Genomic DNA, 17,380 nt, shown 5'->3' on the forward strand with positions numbered 1-17,380 from the left:
ATTATATACTATTCACTCTTAATATATCCCATCTTTCTCTGTGTAACGCTATAAAATAACTATAATAATACTTTTACAAGAAACATAATGTACATAAAAATATTGACAATGTTGCCATTTATAAATGAATTAAAATAAAACTTGTTATTGTACTTATACATATGTATCATACACTAAAATGCAGTCACTTTAATTACGTATATCAAATATGTAATATATGAACAACCACGTGTTCAAATTAATACAACGACTATATTCGAAATACAAGCTTTCAATATATATATTTATATATATATATATATGATGATATATATATGATATATATATATATATTATATATATATATCATATATATATCATATATATATATATATATATGAGTATAAAATAATCTATATTGCGCTTAACAAACTTTCTTCGTTACAACTGGTCAATCTTACTGAACAATTGACCATAGTGGATCAATATTAACACAAAAGAAATAAACAAAAAATAGAAAATAAATTTTTGCGTAACTATATCATTGATGATCGCTGAGGCTTGTAAATCTTATCATTTAAAGGATCGATAATGTCTTTCTCGTGACAGATGATAAACTTGCAATATTTAAAATTAAAAATGAAATCCGATGAATAATCGTAGACAGCTATACTTCATACGGTATGGAAAGCAAGATATACCTAAGGCAAGAGTACCTATTGTTGGAGGATACCGTTATTGGTGTTAGGTAAATATTAAAAAGAATTACCGGAAGAGGCATAGACAAAGACATAGATAGAACAAGGCTAGTAGTAGTTTCAGAAAATATAATTGAAGGTACATTCAAAATGTTGCCCATTTCAAAGTAGGTAGATCTGATGTTCGGGACGAATGCGCCAAGCGTACCGCACGAGAGAGATAGAAAACAAAAGAGAAAGATACGCGTACAGTAGACCAGTATAGAGCGGCACGGACAGCTACGATTGAGGATACTATTTTTCATTAAAACAAACACTACGCAAATTTCGAAAATAAGCGCTTACTACAAAAAAAGGTAAGTTGTAAATTGTTCGACGATTTATTAGAAAGTTTAATAGAAATTAATAATCTATCCGCTGCCCAATTAACGGGGCCGCGATGGAAATTGATTTTAATGTATTTATGTGCAGGCTTATAATATTATAACGAAGTCATGGAACCTTGCGAAAACCGATCACAAGAGAAAGTGCAAGAAGGAGGTAAGATTAAATTAATTTGCATTTGTGATTATTTTACACTGTTTCGTTCGTGCAATTTTTATTATATAACGTCAATGTTATTTGTAATAAAATTATGATTATTCGGTAACCTTTTAAAGTTTTTGAAATGACTCTGACCGTTTAACACTGATTCTATTAGAAGACATTAATCACGTTCGCAAAGTTTTTGATAATAACGTATTGCAAGAATGTAAATTTCATGAAATCCTTAATGAGACGCGCAAGTGAAATTTATTTTATTTTATTAATCATATCGTCATGATAATGACGAATCTTATAATCTATTTATGAGTATTAGATATATAGTTTTTAGACACACAAGATATATATTTTTTAAAATAAAATTACGTGTCATTTTAACAATTATTTTATAATAAATATATTTCATTAAAAATAAAAAATAATGTATTTCAATAAATTAAAAGTATATCTTTATATATATATATATATATATATATACTTTTTTAATAGAAATATTTTTATTTTTAGTATATTCATGCTTATTATTAATTATTATTATTATTATTATTATTATTATTATTATTATTATTGTTATATTTCACATATTATAATTAAAAATAAATGATATAATATATTTAAATATAAATATTAACAAATTTCATAAACTCTAATAATTAAAAATTATACCTGAAGAAATCTGAAATTAAAATCCATTTTTCAGAATATGGCTTCTTTTGGCAAGATTATCTTGATGCTACAAACAGTGTTGAAGTACCACAAATTATGTTTCCACATGTTGAGCTAACACTTCAGAGTGGTATTGAAATTGGCATGTCCCTTGAGGTGCCAATTCCAAAAAATGCAGATGAGGAAGACACCAATTACTGGGTGGCTTCTATTGTCATGGCATGTGGTCCTTTATTACGTTTACGCTATTTTGGTGGAGATGATAGATCATTGGAATTTTGGTTCAACCTTACTAAAGAAGCTGCTCATGAACTTGGTTGGTGTGTGCAAAATAATAAAAAATTAGTACCAACTGATATTATTCTTCAAAGGTCCCCAGACTGCGTGGAAAGATTGACCGAATTTTTAACAACAGCCCGGAGTGTTCCATCAGAAATGTTATCCGGAGTTAGTTAAACATTTGTGAAAAATTTTATATAAAAATAAAATTATAATTTAATTTTCTAATTTTAATTTTTGTCTCCATATAGGATGGTCTAAGCATGACAGAGAGAATCAAGCAAGGCATGAAAGTTGAAGTTAGTGATATACTACATCCATATAAATTATGGGTAGCCACGGTAAGAAGTAATGTACAAATTTTATATTATTATTTCCATAAGTACCATTTAATTAATTTTGTGTTTCTTTAGATTATAGAAAATGTAGGAGGACGACTTTTATTAAGATATGATACTCCTGGTTCATCACGTAAAGATTTTTGGATGTTCTGTACATCAGAACATCTTCATCCTTATGGGTTTGCATCTAAATCTAATTCTACTTGGTTTCTAGAACCACCCAGTTCTATAGTAGAAATGCACACATATGAAGAATGGAAAGATTTATTAGAGTCTATACCAAAAAATTATGATCTTCCAGAAGAATTATTTCATAATACTGTAGATCATCCGAAACATGAATTTAAAGTTGGTATGAAATTAGAAGCATTGAGCCCAATTGATCAGATAAAAATATGCCCAGCTACTGTTATAAAAGTATTTGATGACACTTATTTCCTTGTACACATTGATACATATGATGAGTTGTCAAAGGGAATGGATATTGAAAACTGTATGTACAACAGTACAGAGAAAAACACTTGGCTTTGTACAGCAGAACATCCATATATATTTCCAGTTGGATGGGCAAAAAAACATGATATCAAGTAAGTCTAATCCTTGTGACAGTAACAATAAGTAAACTTTTCAAGTATCCTTCTAAAACAATGCAATCTAAAAAGATATTGGCAGAGAGAAAGTGAAAATGGGTATCCCTGTACTTAGTATCAGAAATGCAAAACTATTTAAATATGAAGAAATAATTATTTTCTAAATTATGTATCCTCAGTGCTCTTAAATCTTCATAATTGATCCATGCCTTATAATGTAACATTTTAACGCTTTTTAGAATTGTGCATCCAAATGGTTGGACTCCAAAAGAAGACGAATTTGATTGGGACGAATATTTGAAAGATACCCAAGCAACTGCTGCAGAAGAAAAGTTATTTCCAGAAAGACAAAGTGCCACTGATGCACGTTTTGAATGTAGTATGCGGTTAGAAGCAGTTGATCCAGAATGTGAAAATATCATATGTGCCGCACATATTACAAAAATTGTTGATAATCTTTTATGGTTAAAGTTAGATAATTATGAAAATACAAGACCAGAACATATAGTTGATATGTGTTCCTTACAAATATTTCCTGTTGGATGGTGTGAATCTAATCATTATCCATTGAAACCACCAAAAGATTATATGGAAGTTTGTAAACAACTGCAAATGCCCGTGAAGGAAGAAAAAAAGACCAACATTCTAGATATACCGATATCTGAGCCACGTTCTTCACTTTGGTGTCCAAAGATATATTTTAATTATCGTTGTTTCACAGGCCCTATGATTTCTAAAGGGAAATTAGCAACCCTACCAAAAGCAGTAGGACCTGGCCCTGTAATTTTAGTTATGAGAGAAGTTTTATCAATGATCGTATCTGTAGGATATAGAAGTGCTCGGATATTAAAGGTCCTTCAATGTGATTCTAAACCAGATCCAGGATACCATTTAGAAGTTTTAAAAGCCAAACATAAAAACAATACATATCGCGCAAGTGTTGCCGTAGTTACATCCGGAGATATGGTGGCTGATTTTTGCAGAAATATTTGCAAAAAGTTAATGGTATGTCCAAATTTATTTGGTCCCTTGTATGTACCTGAAAATGAATGTCCGGATAAGTGCCACAAAACATCAAAAGCAAAATTCAGTAAGTGTAATTTCTTTTACATTTAGGTTATCATATATATGGTTCATTTATAATCTTCATTTCAATTGATTTATTAATACTAATTAACTTTTTATTTTAGCAGCATCTGTTGGTACCGGACGAAGAGGTAAGCCAAAGGGTTACACGAGTATTATGGTACAAAAACCAAAACCATGGGGTGGTAGGCGAAAAAGGAGACGAGGAAGATGGGCAAACAGAGAAAAAGAGACTCATGAAGATTTCGAGCAAGAAGATGAAATGCCATTTATGTCATTAGATTTAGCCAAACACGTATCAGGGCTTGAAGAAACGCTCGATGGAAGACCACCACTTTCTGAGATAGATATCATGATCCAGAAAGGTTTAGAGAAAGGAGAAAAATCAGATGAATTTAAAACTGAGCCACCTTCGAGCAACGCATCGGATGATTCTGGAAGTTCATTTAACGATAATAGGAAGATGAAAGACAGACGAAGCCCTAATAGTTTAAATAATAAACAGCATTCATCAAAATTTAGCCAAAGTTCCACCGTTACTAGATTAGGTAAGAGAGAACGAGATGGGGATACAAGTATTGAATCTGATGGCTCAGATGGAGAATCAGAATATGTGATGATGCAGAAGAAACAAAGGCGTCCAAAAACGCGGAAACTTGATTCGAATCCATTATTTTGGAGTGTAGATGATGTCTTCAGATACTTAAGAAAAACGAATGATTGCAAAGACATTGCAGAAGATGTGAAAGAAGAGGTAATGTATCCAGGAATATAAATTCTTAAGCGGCATAGTTCTAATAATTTATTTTCCTTTTTCTTCTTTTACAGGAAATTGATGGGCTAGCATTTTTACTATTAAATCTACCCTCTCTTACACAACACATGAAGTTGAGAACGAGTTCAGCTATGAAACTTTGTCGGCACGTTGAACAAGTTAAAGTCACGTTCTTTTTACGACATATAAATGAAGTAGAACCAGAACAGTATCAAATTGTATAATTTTAATAATTAGGAAAATTCAATTTATTGTATTATTTATATAGTGTAATATAGTGTATCATGGAACAAGAGGAAAATAACTAGATCTTAAATGTATAAATAATTACAAAATGATTTTTAATTTATACAAACATGCAAGACTCCATTACTTTTAAATAAATTTTAAATAGATATACAATGTATTTAATTATACTGTTGTATATTTAAATTATTTTTATTATATCATGTTTTTTAATGAAATTAAATGTTACTGATTAAACTGACTAATCAGAAAAGTACCTAAGATGCAAATACACATTAAGGCTTATTCTTTATTTTCAAATTGTACAAAGTCAGTATGAAGAAGATTGGACGACCTTTTTCTATCATTAATCCTACTATTATTAACGTTTATATAATATGTATTCATTAAATTTTTATTTTGTGAATTGATAATAAAGCAATAAATTTACAATCGCAAGGAAATCATGTCTTAATATAATAATCTAAAATATACGTTTGAGTTTGTCGGTTTCGTGTAGCTCAATCTAAATTTGTGACAATGCTTTTACATGTCCTATAAACCGCACTGCAATTTTTGATACTTTGCCAAATTATCTACACTGAGGATCAAGTGTCAAACAAGAATTGTGAATGAAGTAGAAATTATTAAACTTGTCATTTATCCAAGACAGATGAATAGATGCAAATTATATGCAAATATAGTTTACTTCTTTCAATATTTCCTACTTTACTTCCTACAACAACTTTATTTTGATACCTAAGTATAACAAATATTATATAACTTTTAATGCAAGAAATAAATGCGATTAACGGAACGGAAAAATTAAATAAAACGAAAGAGATATGATATTCAGTACGAACATCAACTTCTTTTATCATAGAACATATTCTTTGCACACGGTCTATCAATTAACGCCAAAAGAAACGATGCGGTTAAGTGTTCTGTAAGCAGCGCTCGTTGTCTCTGTGTGTGTGGTCTGAACTGATACGAAAACCAAATATGATTACGTACATAATTGTTAACATATTTTGTATTCAGAGACATGATAATTTTTGCATCTTGGCTTTCTACAATACAATGAAAATCATCAATTTTATTGAATATCCATGTAAGTCATAGCATACGGCTCGACCTATATTTTTATATCGAGCATTCGATCGAAGTTTAAATTTGCTCAGACTCAGACGTATTTCTTATCACAGAAGAGATTTGCTATTGGATCTTAGAATATACATGTGTTAGTTATCTTGTTATAATATTTGTATCTCTTTACCTGGAATACCATTTATATATTAATTGTTCTCATACCTATCATATATACGATAATATACCGATAATTAATTAATGGCATAGTTTCTCATCTTATACAATCGTTTGTCATTTTTACATTAAGTTTTTTATCTCTCTTTTATAAAATATTATCGTGACAAACTCTGTTACACTCATGTCTAAAAAAAACCACATTACCTAAATATGAATTTCAAACTTGAAAAGTTTTGTCATATTTAGAAGTTGACAAAGGTATGACAGCTCACGTAAAGATGCATCGTTTACCTCTCTTTGACACGTATCAAGTCTAAAATATATCACTTCCCCCTTTTTGCAAAGTATACACAGCTGCACTTTAAGATCCTATACAGGCTATACATAGTAGCTACGTTTGCTTAGGAGGCGCGCTTTTTTTGAATCTGGCGCGACAAGATGCCTTCGATTTGTCTCGGCCGTTATTGGCCAAGAGACTATAAAGACTCACTCCTATAAAGGAATACCCACACCGTTTGTTTAACCTGCGAAGAAAAGACTTTTATGAAAAGATTGTAAGTATTTGACATTATTCAATAAAGCAGTATTAACAAACTATATAATGAACGACTATTTTGCTATATAAAATTCTTATACTCGTCTGCAGTGGTCTTATAAATGTCAACTCTTTTCATAGAATGCAGTAGTGTCTTACTAACTGGCCGGAATTCCGCCTTGCTAACTAACATCACTATCCCCACCATTTCTTGGAAGTGGAGCGGAACTTTGACACTATACATATGTGTGCATGTACGTGTGTGTATTTGTACGAGACCTGACATTTAATCGTTTTTATAAAGATTGACAAACCTTTAGATATTGGAGCCGTGATATCTTGGTTGAATTTCTATAGCAATGAGTGCTTAAATCTCAATTTCGAAACAAATCGAAGTTTTACAATATTGTTAAGATTCGAACTATTTTTGGCATGATTCAGTATTAAAAACTGTCTAAGATTTTAATAAATCTTAAATTGTTAATGTTTCGATAAGTCTCGAATACCTTGATTTTGAATGCTCTAAAAATCTTCATAGATTTCAAAGTTTTGAGAGCTCGATGGATATATGTAGATTTAGAAGACAGAATCCCTGGACCTCTTTGCGCTATAATTTTCCAAATAATAATATTAGAGAATTGACAAGTTACAAGTGATGGGTTATAACACTTTATATCTTTACGATTTCAGGTAAAATAGGATAATCGGATAACTTGTAATTCATAAAATTTACTTTTAAAGTTCCATTTGTTTAATCATCAAACACTAATTGTTATTCTTGTCTAAAAAAGAATATATTAATCCTAATCTATAACCAATGTAAAATTTTACTAATAATATTAGATCAAAAGTATAAGAGAACCGTAATGCAGATCGTATCTTGCTAACTGGCCAGGTTTGGTGATGACCCGTGGCTAGATAGCGAAATACTGCTACACTCCTATGTGAGCGGACCTTAAAGTTCAGTGAAAACTTAGCAGTGTAAGTCGGTGTGACCGAAGACACTAGGTGGGGATCGAGTCTGCAATACATGCAACGTGCACATCCACACTAGTGTACAGTACCGTACGGTGCGCTACGTTACGTGTGCGAGTCAGTGGTTTTTCGATGATGCCTTGGTGATGACGGAATTTTTATAATCAAACACGTCTTAAAACGTTAAGATAGGTGAGCTATTGTCATTGACGTGAAGAAACGTACATTTGATTAGTGACGTACATCGAGATATCGAGTAATAACCAAGGTATTGAGTGAAACGAACAAACGAAGCGTCGGCGATCAATGCTAGTTCGCGGGTGTGCCCGTTTGCCCAGCCCCGTGTGTTCCCTTTTTTCCCTTTTGGTCCCCATGGGATATCTGTTTTCTAAGTAGCGGTCGATCGATTCAGATTCCTTTAAACGCCGTGAGAATAAAGCAAACGTATCGTGAAACAGGTGGACGAACGGAACGGCGGTAAAATTTTCATCGGCGATGTTGTGATTTCGAAGGACAACTTCGGTGAGATCATCGTAACACCATCACCTGTTCCAACGATTGTGCGCGATCCTGAAGCGAATACATAACATTGTTACATATACTTGTTCTATTTTATCTAGTTTCACTGAAAAAATATGGAAAAATAACGTAGATTTTGCATGATACTTTTAAGAAGCTGCTGATGAATACACTATTAGCCGGTCCGATGACACATGTCTAGTTTTCTACATATGTATATTGTTCGTTGATTTTTTACGCGGAGAGCACGCCCATTTCTCACATCTCCATTGGCAACTATTCGCCAGGGGATTTGAAAATTCTATTTAAAGTTAGAACTACTTGAATATCGTCAAAATGATAAATTGATCATATTTCATAGAAATTTTGCAGATTTACTACGGCGTATTTTTAGACATTTTAATGATTTTTGACGATGTATACCGGATAAAGGCTTGTTTTTCTTGCATTATGTATCTTTTTATATTTCAGCTTGAGTTCTTTGGAACGCGGTTTATACCTTAGTCATTGGTAGTTCTAGCGTTAACACATTTATTTCGAACAAAATCGTTAATGTCATATTGTATATTCATTCTGACATTCCTGCGCACGATTCATATTCTTCGTATACGCGTGTATACAATGTGATTCAAATAAAATGCAGCCCAGTGTTGTACCAAAAAACTCGCTAATGCCTTTGCGAATGCCAATAGGATTTACAAAGCCTCTAACGTGACAACTTTAGTTGTCGGATTCGTTTGAATCATAAAGATTAACGTGGATAAATCTATAGAAAGAATGTTCAAATTCATAATTTATATTTCTTAAAAGGAATTCGAAATGAAATTTTAATTTGATTTCATATAATAGATTCTAGTTTCTACTTATATGACGAAAAATTTGCAATTTTCATAAATGTTTTCTTAAAATATATTTTGCTTCTTCCCGAAATTTGTACGATTGAAATATTTAAGAAAATCTTCTACTTCTAGATCAAGAGAATACCGGTCGATCATGAAGTTCATCGTGTGTATTATCTCAACACTGGTACTGCAGGCATCGGCTTTAAGTGAGTGTAATTCCGTCATCACGTTTTATATCGGTCACAATAAATTCGAAGTAATACTTGTTACGATCAATCAGTTTTCATAATAACAATCTGTGATTTTTAATTATAGTCCATATTCTGGATATTATAGGAGGTGAAAACAGTAGCAAGCTTATCAGATGCAACTAGTTGTTTTCACATAAAACAAATTTCCTTTAATTATGAACTTTTAATCACAAACAATTTTTTTTATATCATTAGAAAATTATAAAAAATATATATTTTGCTTTCACTTGCTTTTATAAGATATGTAACACTAAGTGAATTTAGTTTAATACGATTATAATGCATTGAGTTAGGAGATTATATTGTTCTAAGAATGCACTTTAATTTCATAACATTTCACTATATTTTAAAACATTTCTATTTAAATTTATTCAACGGCTATAAAAACATAGTTACTGCTATATAGCACATATGTTATATATGTAGCAATAACATATGTAACATATTTTACTAAGTGCATATCAGCAAATCGTTTCATAGTGTGTAACAATAATGCACATGTGTCATTTGTATCTTTTATTAGTCCAATCTCCACCACGGATATCCAAACAACCCCCAACAGATGAGCAGTTATTTCAAGTGGCTCAAGCGAAGATTAATGAGAATGACAAACCATTTTTAATTGAATGTGAAGCAGAAGGAGAACCTGCTCCAAGGTAAAGTTCATTTAATTAGAAAATAAATAAAATCTTAAAATATGTCTTGCTACTTTGTTATTATTTTGCAAATAAAAATATAATGTTTAGGAAAAAGATAAAAATAATATTACATTAAAAAGAACTATTTATTGCATTGATTTAAATTTTAAATGCTGATCATAGAAAAACAGAAATTTTATAAAGAATTAATGCAGTAGTGCAACATTAATAGTATATTTTCCAGGAATATTTCATTCATGTAGTTTCATTGCACTTACATGTAAGTCCACTATCTCTGTCCTGCAAAGAAGCCAGAGTAACTGGTCTTAATTACCAGGATGACCTCATAGCCTTAGGGGGTATAAAGTTACTAGTACTGATAAAGATACCTTACTTGTGGTGTGAACTGTAGATGCATGGGAGTGGTCTAACAATATACTGAAGGAAAATAGAAAATATCATTACCGCATTATGATTTATTCTCATCTATTTATGATCAATATCGTACTATTTTTAGCATAACAGTAATCATGAATAATGATAATGTTGAGTATTTGACCAATCTTGATTTTTTATTTATATTTATTGATTTAATGTAGGTATCGATGGATTAAAAATGGAAAGAATTTTGAGTGGCCAGCATATGATGACCGTATATCTCAGCAACCTGGTAGAGGTACACTGGTGATTTCTAGACCACGAGATGAAGATCTGGGTCAATATCAATGCTTTGCAGAGAATGAATGGGGAATTGCAACGTCTAATTCAGTTTTCGTTAGAAAAGCTGAATTGAACTCATTCAAAGATCAGAATCCTATAAGTCTGGATGCAAATGAAGGACAGCCATTTAAACTAACTTGCCAACCACCAGATGGTTGGCCAAAACCAAATGTATATTGGTTAATTCAAGATACTGCTGGAGGCATCAAGTCGATCAATAATTCGCGAATGACTTTAGATCCTGAAGGGAACCTTTGGTTCAGCAATGTTACAAGAAATGATGCTTCTGACGATTTTTATTATGCGTGTGCAGCTACATCTGTATTCAGAAATGAATATAAATTAGGTAATAGAGTTTTATTGAACGTTATCTCTTCGGGAATATCTGCTAGTCAAAATAAATATGAACCCGTTAAACAATATGTGAGTAGAAAAAATGAAGTTGCCTTACGTGGCAAAAAAATTGAATTATATTGCATACATGGTGGAACACCATTACCACAAATAGTGTGGAGTAAAAATGGCGAAGTAATTAAAACTAACGATAGAATAATGCAAGGAAATTATGGTAAATCTTTGATAATTAAACATGTTAATTCGAAAGACGAAGGAACGTATACTTGCGAAGCTTCAAACGGAGTGGGTGACGCGAAATCGTATTCTATACATTTACAAGTAATGGCGGTACCATATTTCACTATCGAGCCTGAGATTATAAATGCGGCAGAAGACGAAACTGTAGAATTCAAGTGTGCTGCTAATGGAGTACCTGTCCCTGAGATAAAATGGATTCATAATGGTAAACCAATATCAGAAGCACCTCCAAATCCACGCAGGAAAGTTACACCAAATTCTATTATTATTGAAAAGTTGACTAAAAAGGATACAGGAAACTATGGTTGCAATGCTACAAATTCATTGGGTTATGTATACAAGGATGTGTACGTAAATGTTTTAGCTTTAGAACCCGAAATTACTCAACCGCCCGCTGATATCGCTACAGTCGATGGTAAAATTGTGAGAATTACTTGCCGTGTATTTGGAGCACCGAAACCTGCTGTAAAATGGATTCGAAATGGACAAGAACTAACTGGAGGACGATACAAGACTTTAGATTCTGGTGACTTAGAAATTGAGAACGTAATATTCTTAGATGCAGGCACCTATACATGCCATGCGTCCAATAAATTCGGAGAAATAGAAGCCTCTGGTAATCTAGCAGTAAAAGAACATACTAGGATCACAGATGAACCAGAGGATTACGAAGTTGCTGCAGGTTCTACTGCAACTTTTAGATGTAACGCTGTTACAGATTCCAGTTTAACGCTTACAATCGATTGGTTGAGTAACGGCGAACCCATCGATTTTGAGATGGAACCACGATTTATCCGAAGTACTGATTATTCTTTAATGATTACAAAAACGACTGAACTAGATACCGGTACTTACACTTGCGTTGCTCATACCGAGTTGGATGAGGCAAAGGCACAAGCTACACTAGTTGTACAAGATGTACCAAATCCGCCAAAGTTAGTTAGTGTTAATTGTGCAGGGACTACAGCTACTATACATTGGACTCCAATGGGTGATAACAGAGCACCAATTTTGAGATACACTATTCAACATAATACCAGTTTCACTCCAGATACGTGGGAGATATCGAAAGATCCTGTTCCATCAACTGAACAAACATACGATGTTCCGATGTCGCCTTGGGCTAACTATACATTCCGTGTATTAGCATGGAATAAAATAGGTCCATCGTTGCCCTCACCGCATAGCGATGTATGTACTACATTACAAGACGTTCCTTTTACGAATCCCGACAACGTTATGGGCAAGGGAACAACACCACAAAATCTGGTTATATCTTGGACAGTAATGCCACAAATTGAACACAATGCACCCAAATTCATGTATAGAGTATACTATAGACGTGATATACCAGGAGAAAAATGGACAATAGAAGACATACATGATTGGAAGAAGAACAGTTTGGTTGTGGATAATCAACCAACTTATCAAAGATATAAGATTAAAGTGGTAGCTATTAATGAAAGAGGAGAATGTAGAGTTGCACCTGAAGAAGTAACAGGATACTCTGGAGAAGATGGTTTGTGGATTTTTTATTACATTTTTTATAGTATTTGCAATTTCTTTTAGAATTAATATTACCTAAAATTCATTTAATGTTACAGTACCATTGCAAGCACCGAGTAACTTTACGTTAAATCAAGTAAAGTCGAGTACAAGCGCACAATTCTCGTGGAATCCGGTCCCCGAGGAATCGGTACGGGGCGAATTACAAGGATATAAGATTCAAACGTGGACAGAAAAGGATGGTGAAAAGGGAATGCGAGAAATCGATATAAGAGGTGGTAATAGGACTCATGCACTGGTTACCAAATTTGTTCCCTTCAACAAGAACTATGTTCGAATATTAGCATACAATGGACGGTAATGAATCTTAAAATAGCAGTTTATAGGCTTTCATATGTAACATTATTTGTAACGATAATCTTTTTATTTTTATTTATTAGATATGCTGGGCCACCTTCTGAAACTTTAAGCTTTGACACACCAGAAGGTGTCCCAGGAACAGTCCTCAATCTTGAGGCGTTCCCAATGGGTTCCAGTGCTTTGTTTTTAGCATGGACAAAACCTGCCGAACCAAATGGTATCTTGACTGGCTACAGAATATATTATGAATCCGTAAATGGAACCAGACTGGGACCTCTCTTGGAGAGAAAACCACATATTATAGACCCAGAAGCCACCAGTGCAAAATTGGCTGCTCTAGCACCTGATATGAAATATCGTGTACATGTTCGAGCAACAACTAAAGTTGGTGAAGGAAATGAGTATGTATCATCGCTTTCTGCTTTAATTTTATATATATATGTGTATGAGATAACATATTGTTTTATACTCACTTAGTTACTTTATCGAGCAAAAAACACGCACATCTCAACAACCTGATATACCACAATTCACATGGGAAGCTATTCCAAAGGAAAATGGATACTCGAATGTAAGAATTATCTGGCAGCTGAATCTCAATGGGAATCCAGGAAGTCACTTTTTTGTGAAGTATAAACTCAAAGGTGAAACGATACCACTCCAGACCGAACCAGAATATCAATCGAACACGATCGAAATTCGAGGACTTCAAAGTGGTGAAGTTTATGTGATGTCTGTCGTTGCTGCTGATGGTAACTACTTCACAGAAAGCGACCCACAAGAAGTAGAAACGAGTAGCGAAGGACCTATCATTCAGCCTAAAGAAAATGTCGCAACCGCTGGATGGTTCATAGGAATGATGTTAGCAATTGCCTTTCTTCTTTTGGTACTTATAATAGTATGCGTTATTAAACGTAATAGAGGTGGAAAATACGCCGTACATGAAAGAGAATTAGCTGCTGGGCGCGGCGATTATCCAGATGAAGGCGGTTTTCATGAATATTCGCAACCTTTAGATACCAAATCAGCAGGCGGTCGCGCGTCTCTGGCATCTTCTTCCCATCAAGATGGGAAGCATCCTGAATCTGATACTGATTCTATGGCAGAATATGGAGAGGGAGATACAGGTTAGTTCAATAGATAATAAATAGTCTATTTACATTAACAATGTAAGAAGACAATTGAAGTAAGTAGTATTAGATTTCAGTAGATATGCATTCCAATTCCCACATGTGTAAATCTGAGGTATAGTTGCATCCGTGATATTTGTTGCGCTGGCTGTAGATGTCGCGCTGCTGGGGTACTGCTATTTTTCTTCTAATTTAAATGTCTGGAAAATTTCTTCTAATTTAAATGCCTGAAAGAAAAATAGGAGACTACTGGCGCCGGTATTCGAACCCGGGTCCCGAACGTTCGTAACCTAAGGCGCTAACTACTGCGCTACCGTCGTCCGGTAGAAGTTAGTGTCGAGTGGCGGTATTTTGTTGTCGAGTGCCGCCACAAATCCACATAACAGCATGAATACAAATACTTGTTTTATATCCATTTTGTACACGCCCGACATAGGATAAGATATTTATTCACATGTTATTTATTTTTTTTTGCCTTAGCACCTTAATTTATGTTATGTTTTTGTTTGTTCATTTTATTTTGGCTTGTTGTTTGACTTAATGTAGAAGGTATGAACGAGGATGGATCATTCATCGGTCAGTATGGTCGACATCGTAAACAGGAACCAAATTCACAAGCATTTGCCACGTTAGTGTAAGGTAGGTTAAATGATACATTTAAAAATAGATCGGAACATTAATGGTTTATGTTTCTTAAATTATAATTTTTAATGCGAATTTATAAATTGTGATGGTCATTTTGTTAAAGGGCGGTTTACGGAGGACGGCTCTTTCATTGGACAATACGGGCCCAAAGGTAGACCGGAAGAAACACCGCCTATTCCAAGCGGCACTATGGCCACATACGTGTAACCTCTGGTATTATCTTATTCAAACCGCATAAACATTGTTTTTTTGTCAGAAGTAAGGTATCCAATCCTTACTAGCCGCAGCATCTCTGCTATGCACCTTGCGCTGGGCGCAACGTCCAACACTATACTGCCAATTAGATTTTGGTTTTGGGTTTTATAGTTCACATAGAAAGATAAGTATAAATGTTTCTATGTCGAGCCGAGTAAAGGCTATATAAGTCATGCACAACGTTTGTACATTCGTGTCGTTTAAAAGGTAATTCCTCATGGATATTTAACACACGTCTAGATATGTGTTACTCGAGTGTTTCAGCAATTTTTAATATTTTTGAGAAACGTTGATCTGCGATGATTATTTCATCTACGTGATTGCGTGTGTTCCAAAGTACAATTTGTTAGTCGATCGAAAATTATTTATAATTACTGAGTTTGTTGAGAAGATCTTTGACTAATTATAAAACCCAAAGACGATAGAGGTGTCTCATAGCGTGCAAGCTATTTATGGACATAATATAGTAGAAAGTATTCTAGCATCGATCGTAACATTTGACATGGCCAGATTGGAAATTGACACTTCCTGACCATTACAGGGTATACGAGTTATGTTTATATTGTTCTAAGTATGCGTATCACAAAAAACGAAGTATGAAGCACTTTTAAGGCTGCATATAGGATTCACGTCTTTCAAATGAAGATAATCAGTATCAATAATTAATTCGTATTACCCGAAAATTAGTTAATACACGGCACATACTGGTGTTACTTATATGCAATCTTGAAAACGGAAGGACTCACATTGAGCATAGTGTCGCAATCTGGCCGGGACTGAAACTAACTTTAATTGAAAAATGAGAAAAAAATTGTTCTAAGAACCTTTAGATGCGATCAATTTTTACTCTGCCGACAGAGGGCCAAATATAAAGAATCAGTGACTATCTACAATTATTGTGCACGTGCACTTTCATTAACGATACACGAATAACAAAAGTATATGAAAGATATTATTATTATTATTATTATTATTATTATTATTATTATTATTATTATTATTATTATTATTATTACTATTACTACTACTGCTACTACTACTGCTACTACTACTACCACTACTACTACTACTACTACTACTACTACTACTACTACTACTACTACTGCTACTATTACTACTACTACTGCTACTACTATTAGAATATAAAAAAGAACATTGTACATGCACTATGGTAGTTTAAAACGAAAAATTTCACATGGCCTCTAATTGTTGCTTTTTGTATGTGAAACGTGCTTTAGCTGAAAATGAAAGTTCTTTTTATTCTTATTAATGTTTACTTTATTTTTTGTAATTTTATTATAATCCAATCAATATAGAATATAATTTAATATATGAAATAGCTATTGAATATATAGAGACATATATTGATTATTAATTAAAATTAGTGTTAAAAAAATGCGATCACATGAGAGCAGCTATTATTACATTTTAGTGTATAAAATGTTATTATGAGACTCATAGAGTTCGTTATTTTCTCCGATAATAAATTTAATGTTTTTTATTTACCGTATTAAGTTATTCAATGCAATGTACAGGTTGTCTGCAAAAGTGTCGTGAGCAAATATATCAGGTACAAAAATAAAAAAGGTACAAAATATAGAATACTTACAATACATGTGCGCGTAAAGTTCGTAAAAGTCTATATATGCAAAATCGTACACACCTCTCAGCCTACGACAAGAAATCGAACTGAATTATGATTGTCCTTCCGAGTTGACTTTTAAAATTTTGATGATTACCATCTTTAACAAAAAAATTTTATTTTACTTAATGAACAAATTCATTGATCTTCAGTTTATATTTGTCAGGGTCTTTTTTGCCGATTATCCTGTACAAATGACTTGGACGTCACGTAATTTTTACGAACTTTATATATATAAATATATACGTAAATATATAGGAGCCTACAAAAAAGAATGTATTGTAAATGAAAGAAAACAATAATTTATTATAAAGATACTA

The 17,380-nt window shown here is 32.9% G+C and overlaps 2 protein-coding genes and 1 long non-coding RNA gene across 9 annotated transcripts; 2 read left to right on the plus strand and 1 right to left on the minus strand.

Moving 5' to 3' along the window:
* Positions 1 to 424: 424 nt before the first annotated feature.
* LOC126871793 (scm-like with four MBT domains protein 1) lies at positions 425 to 5,359 on the plus strand. Of its 3 annotated transcripts, none has more exons than XM_050631026.1 (9): positions 425 to 727; positions 846 to 1,033; positions 1,149 to 1,217; positions 1,921 to 2,333; positions 2,417 to 2,506; positions 2,579 to 3,093; positions 3,336 to 4,186; positions 4,290 to 4,936; positions 5,011 to 5,359. In XM_050631026.1, the coding sequence occupies exons 3-9, from the start codon at positions 1,172 to 1,174 to the stop codon at positions 5,179 to 5,181; spliced, it is 2,733 nt and encodes a 910-aa protein (XP_050486983.1). In that variant the 5' UTR covers positions 425 to 727; positions 846 to 1,033; positions 1,149 to 1,171; the 3' UTR covers positions 5,182 to 5,359. The 3 variants fall into 3 exon arrangements, with proteins under 3 accessions (XP_050486983.1, XP_050486981.1, XP_050486982.1); XM_050631024.1 differs by having other exon boundaries at positions 427 to 727; positions 4,287 to 4,936; XM_050631025.1 differs by having other exon boundaries at positions 427 to 727; positions 849 to 1,033; positions 4,287 to 4,936.
* On the minus strand, positions 5,276 to 7,481 carry LOC126871823 (uncharacterized). 2 transcript variants are annotated; one of them, XR_007691752.1, is made up of 3 exons: positions 7,298 to 7,481; positions 7,044 to 7,219; positions 5,276 to 6,972 (listed from the first exon to the last, which is right to left on the minus strand). It is a non-coding gene; the product is annotated as an uncharacterized LOC126871823 (long non-coding RNA). The 2 variants fall into 2 exon arrangements; XR_007691751.1 differs by having other exon boundaries at positions 7,044 to 7,481.
* Positions 6,938 to 16,015, plus strand: LOC126871787 (neuroglian). Of its 4 annotated transcripts, XM_050630999.1 has the most exons (9): positions 6,938 to 7,002; positions 9,449 to 9,525; positions 10,094 to 10,226; positions 10,808 to 13,041; positions 13,127 to 13,385; positions 13,469 to 13,789; positions 13,866 to 14,515; positions 15,065 to 15,157; positions 15,267 to 16,015. In XM_050630999.1, exons 1-8 carry the CDS (start codon positions 6,992 to 6,994, stop codon positions 15,154 to 15,156), a joined length of 3,777 nt encoding a protein of 1,258 aa, XP_050486956.1. In that variant the 5' UTR covers positions 6,938 to 6,991; the 3' UTR covers position 15,157; positions 15,267 to 16,015. The 4 variants fall into 4 exon arrangements, with proteins under 4 accessions (XP_050486956.1, XP_050486955.1, XP_050486958.1 ...); XM_050630998.1 differs by lacking the exon at positions 15,065 to 15,157; XM_050631001.1 differs by lacking the exons at positions 6,938 to 7,002; positions 15,065 to 15,157 and adding an exon at positions 7,986 to 8,150.
* Positions 16,016 to 17,380: the final 1,365 nt, after the last annotated feature.

This window comes from Bombus huntii, chromosome 12 (genome assembly GCF_024542735.1).
Source record: "Bombus huntii isolate Logan2020A chromosome 12, iyBomHunt1.1, whole genome shotgun sequence".
In the NCBI taxonomy this organism is placed as follows: Eukaryota; Metazoa; Arthropoda; class Insecta; order Hymenoptera; family Apidae; genus Bombus; species Bombus huntii.

Bases quoted from the DNA above. Each gene is read 5' to 3' on its own strand.
- LOC126871793 (XM_050631024.1), top strand. From the start codon at position 1,172: ATGGAACCTTGCGAAAACCGATCACAAGAGAAAGTGCAAGAAGGAG. The intron at 2,507-2,578 runs GTAAGAAGTAAT...GTGTTTCTTTAG, and splicing joins ATAAATTATGGGTAGCCACG to ATTATAGAAAATGTAGGAGG. The intron at 4,187-4,286 runs GTAAGTGTAATT...TTTTTATTTTAG, and splicing joins AACATCAAAAGCAAAATTCA to CAGCATCTGTTGGTACCGGA.
- LOC126871787 (XM_050630998.1), top strand. The intron at 10,227-10,807 runs GTAAAGTTCATT...GATTTAATGTAG, and splicing joins GAAGGAGAACCTGCTCCAAG to GTATCGATGGATTAAAAATG. The intron at 13,790-13,865 runs GTATGTATCATC...ATACTCACTTAG, and splicing joins AAAGTTGGTGAAGGAAATGA to TTACTTTATCGAGCAAAAAA.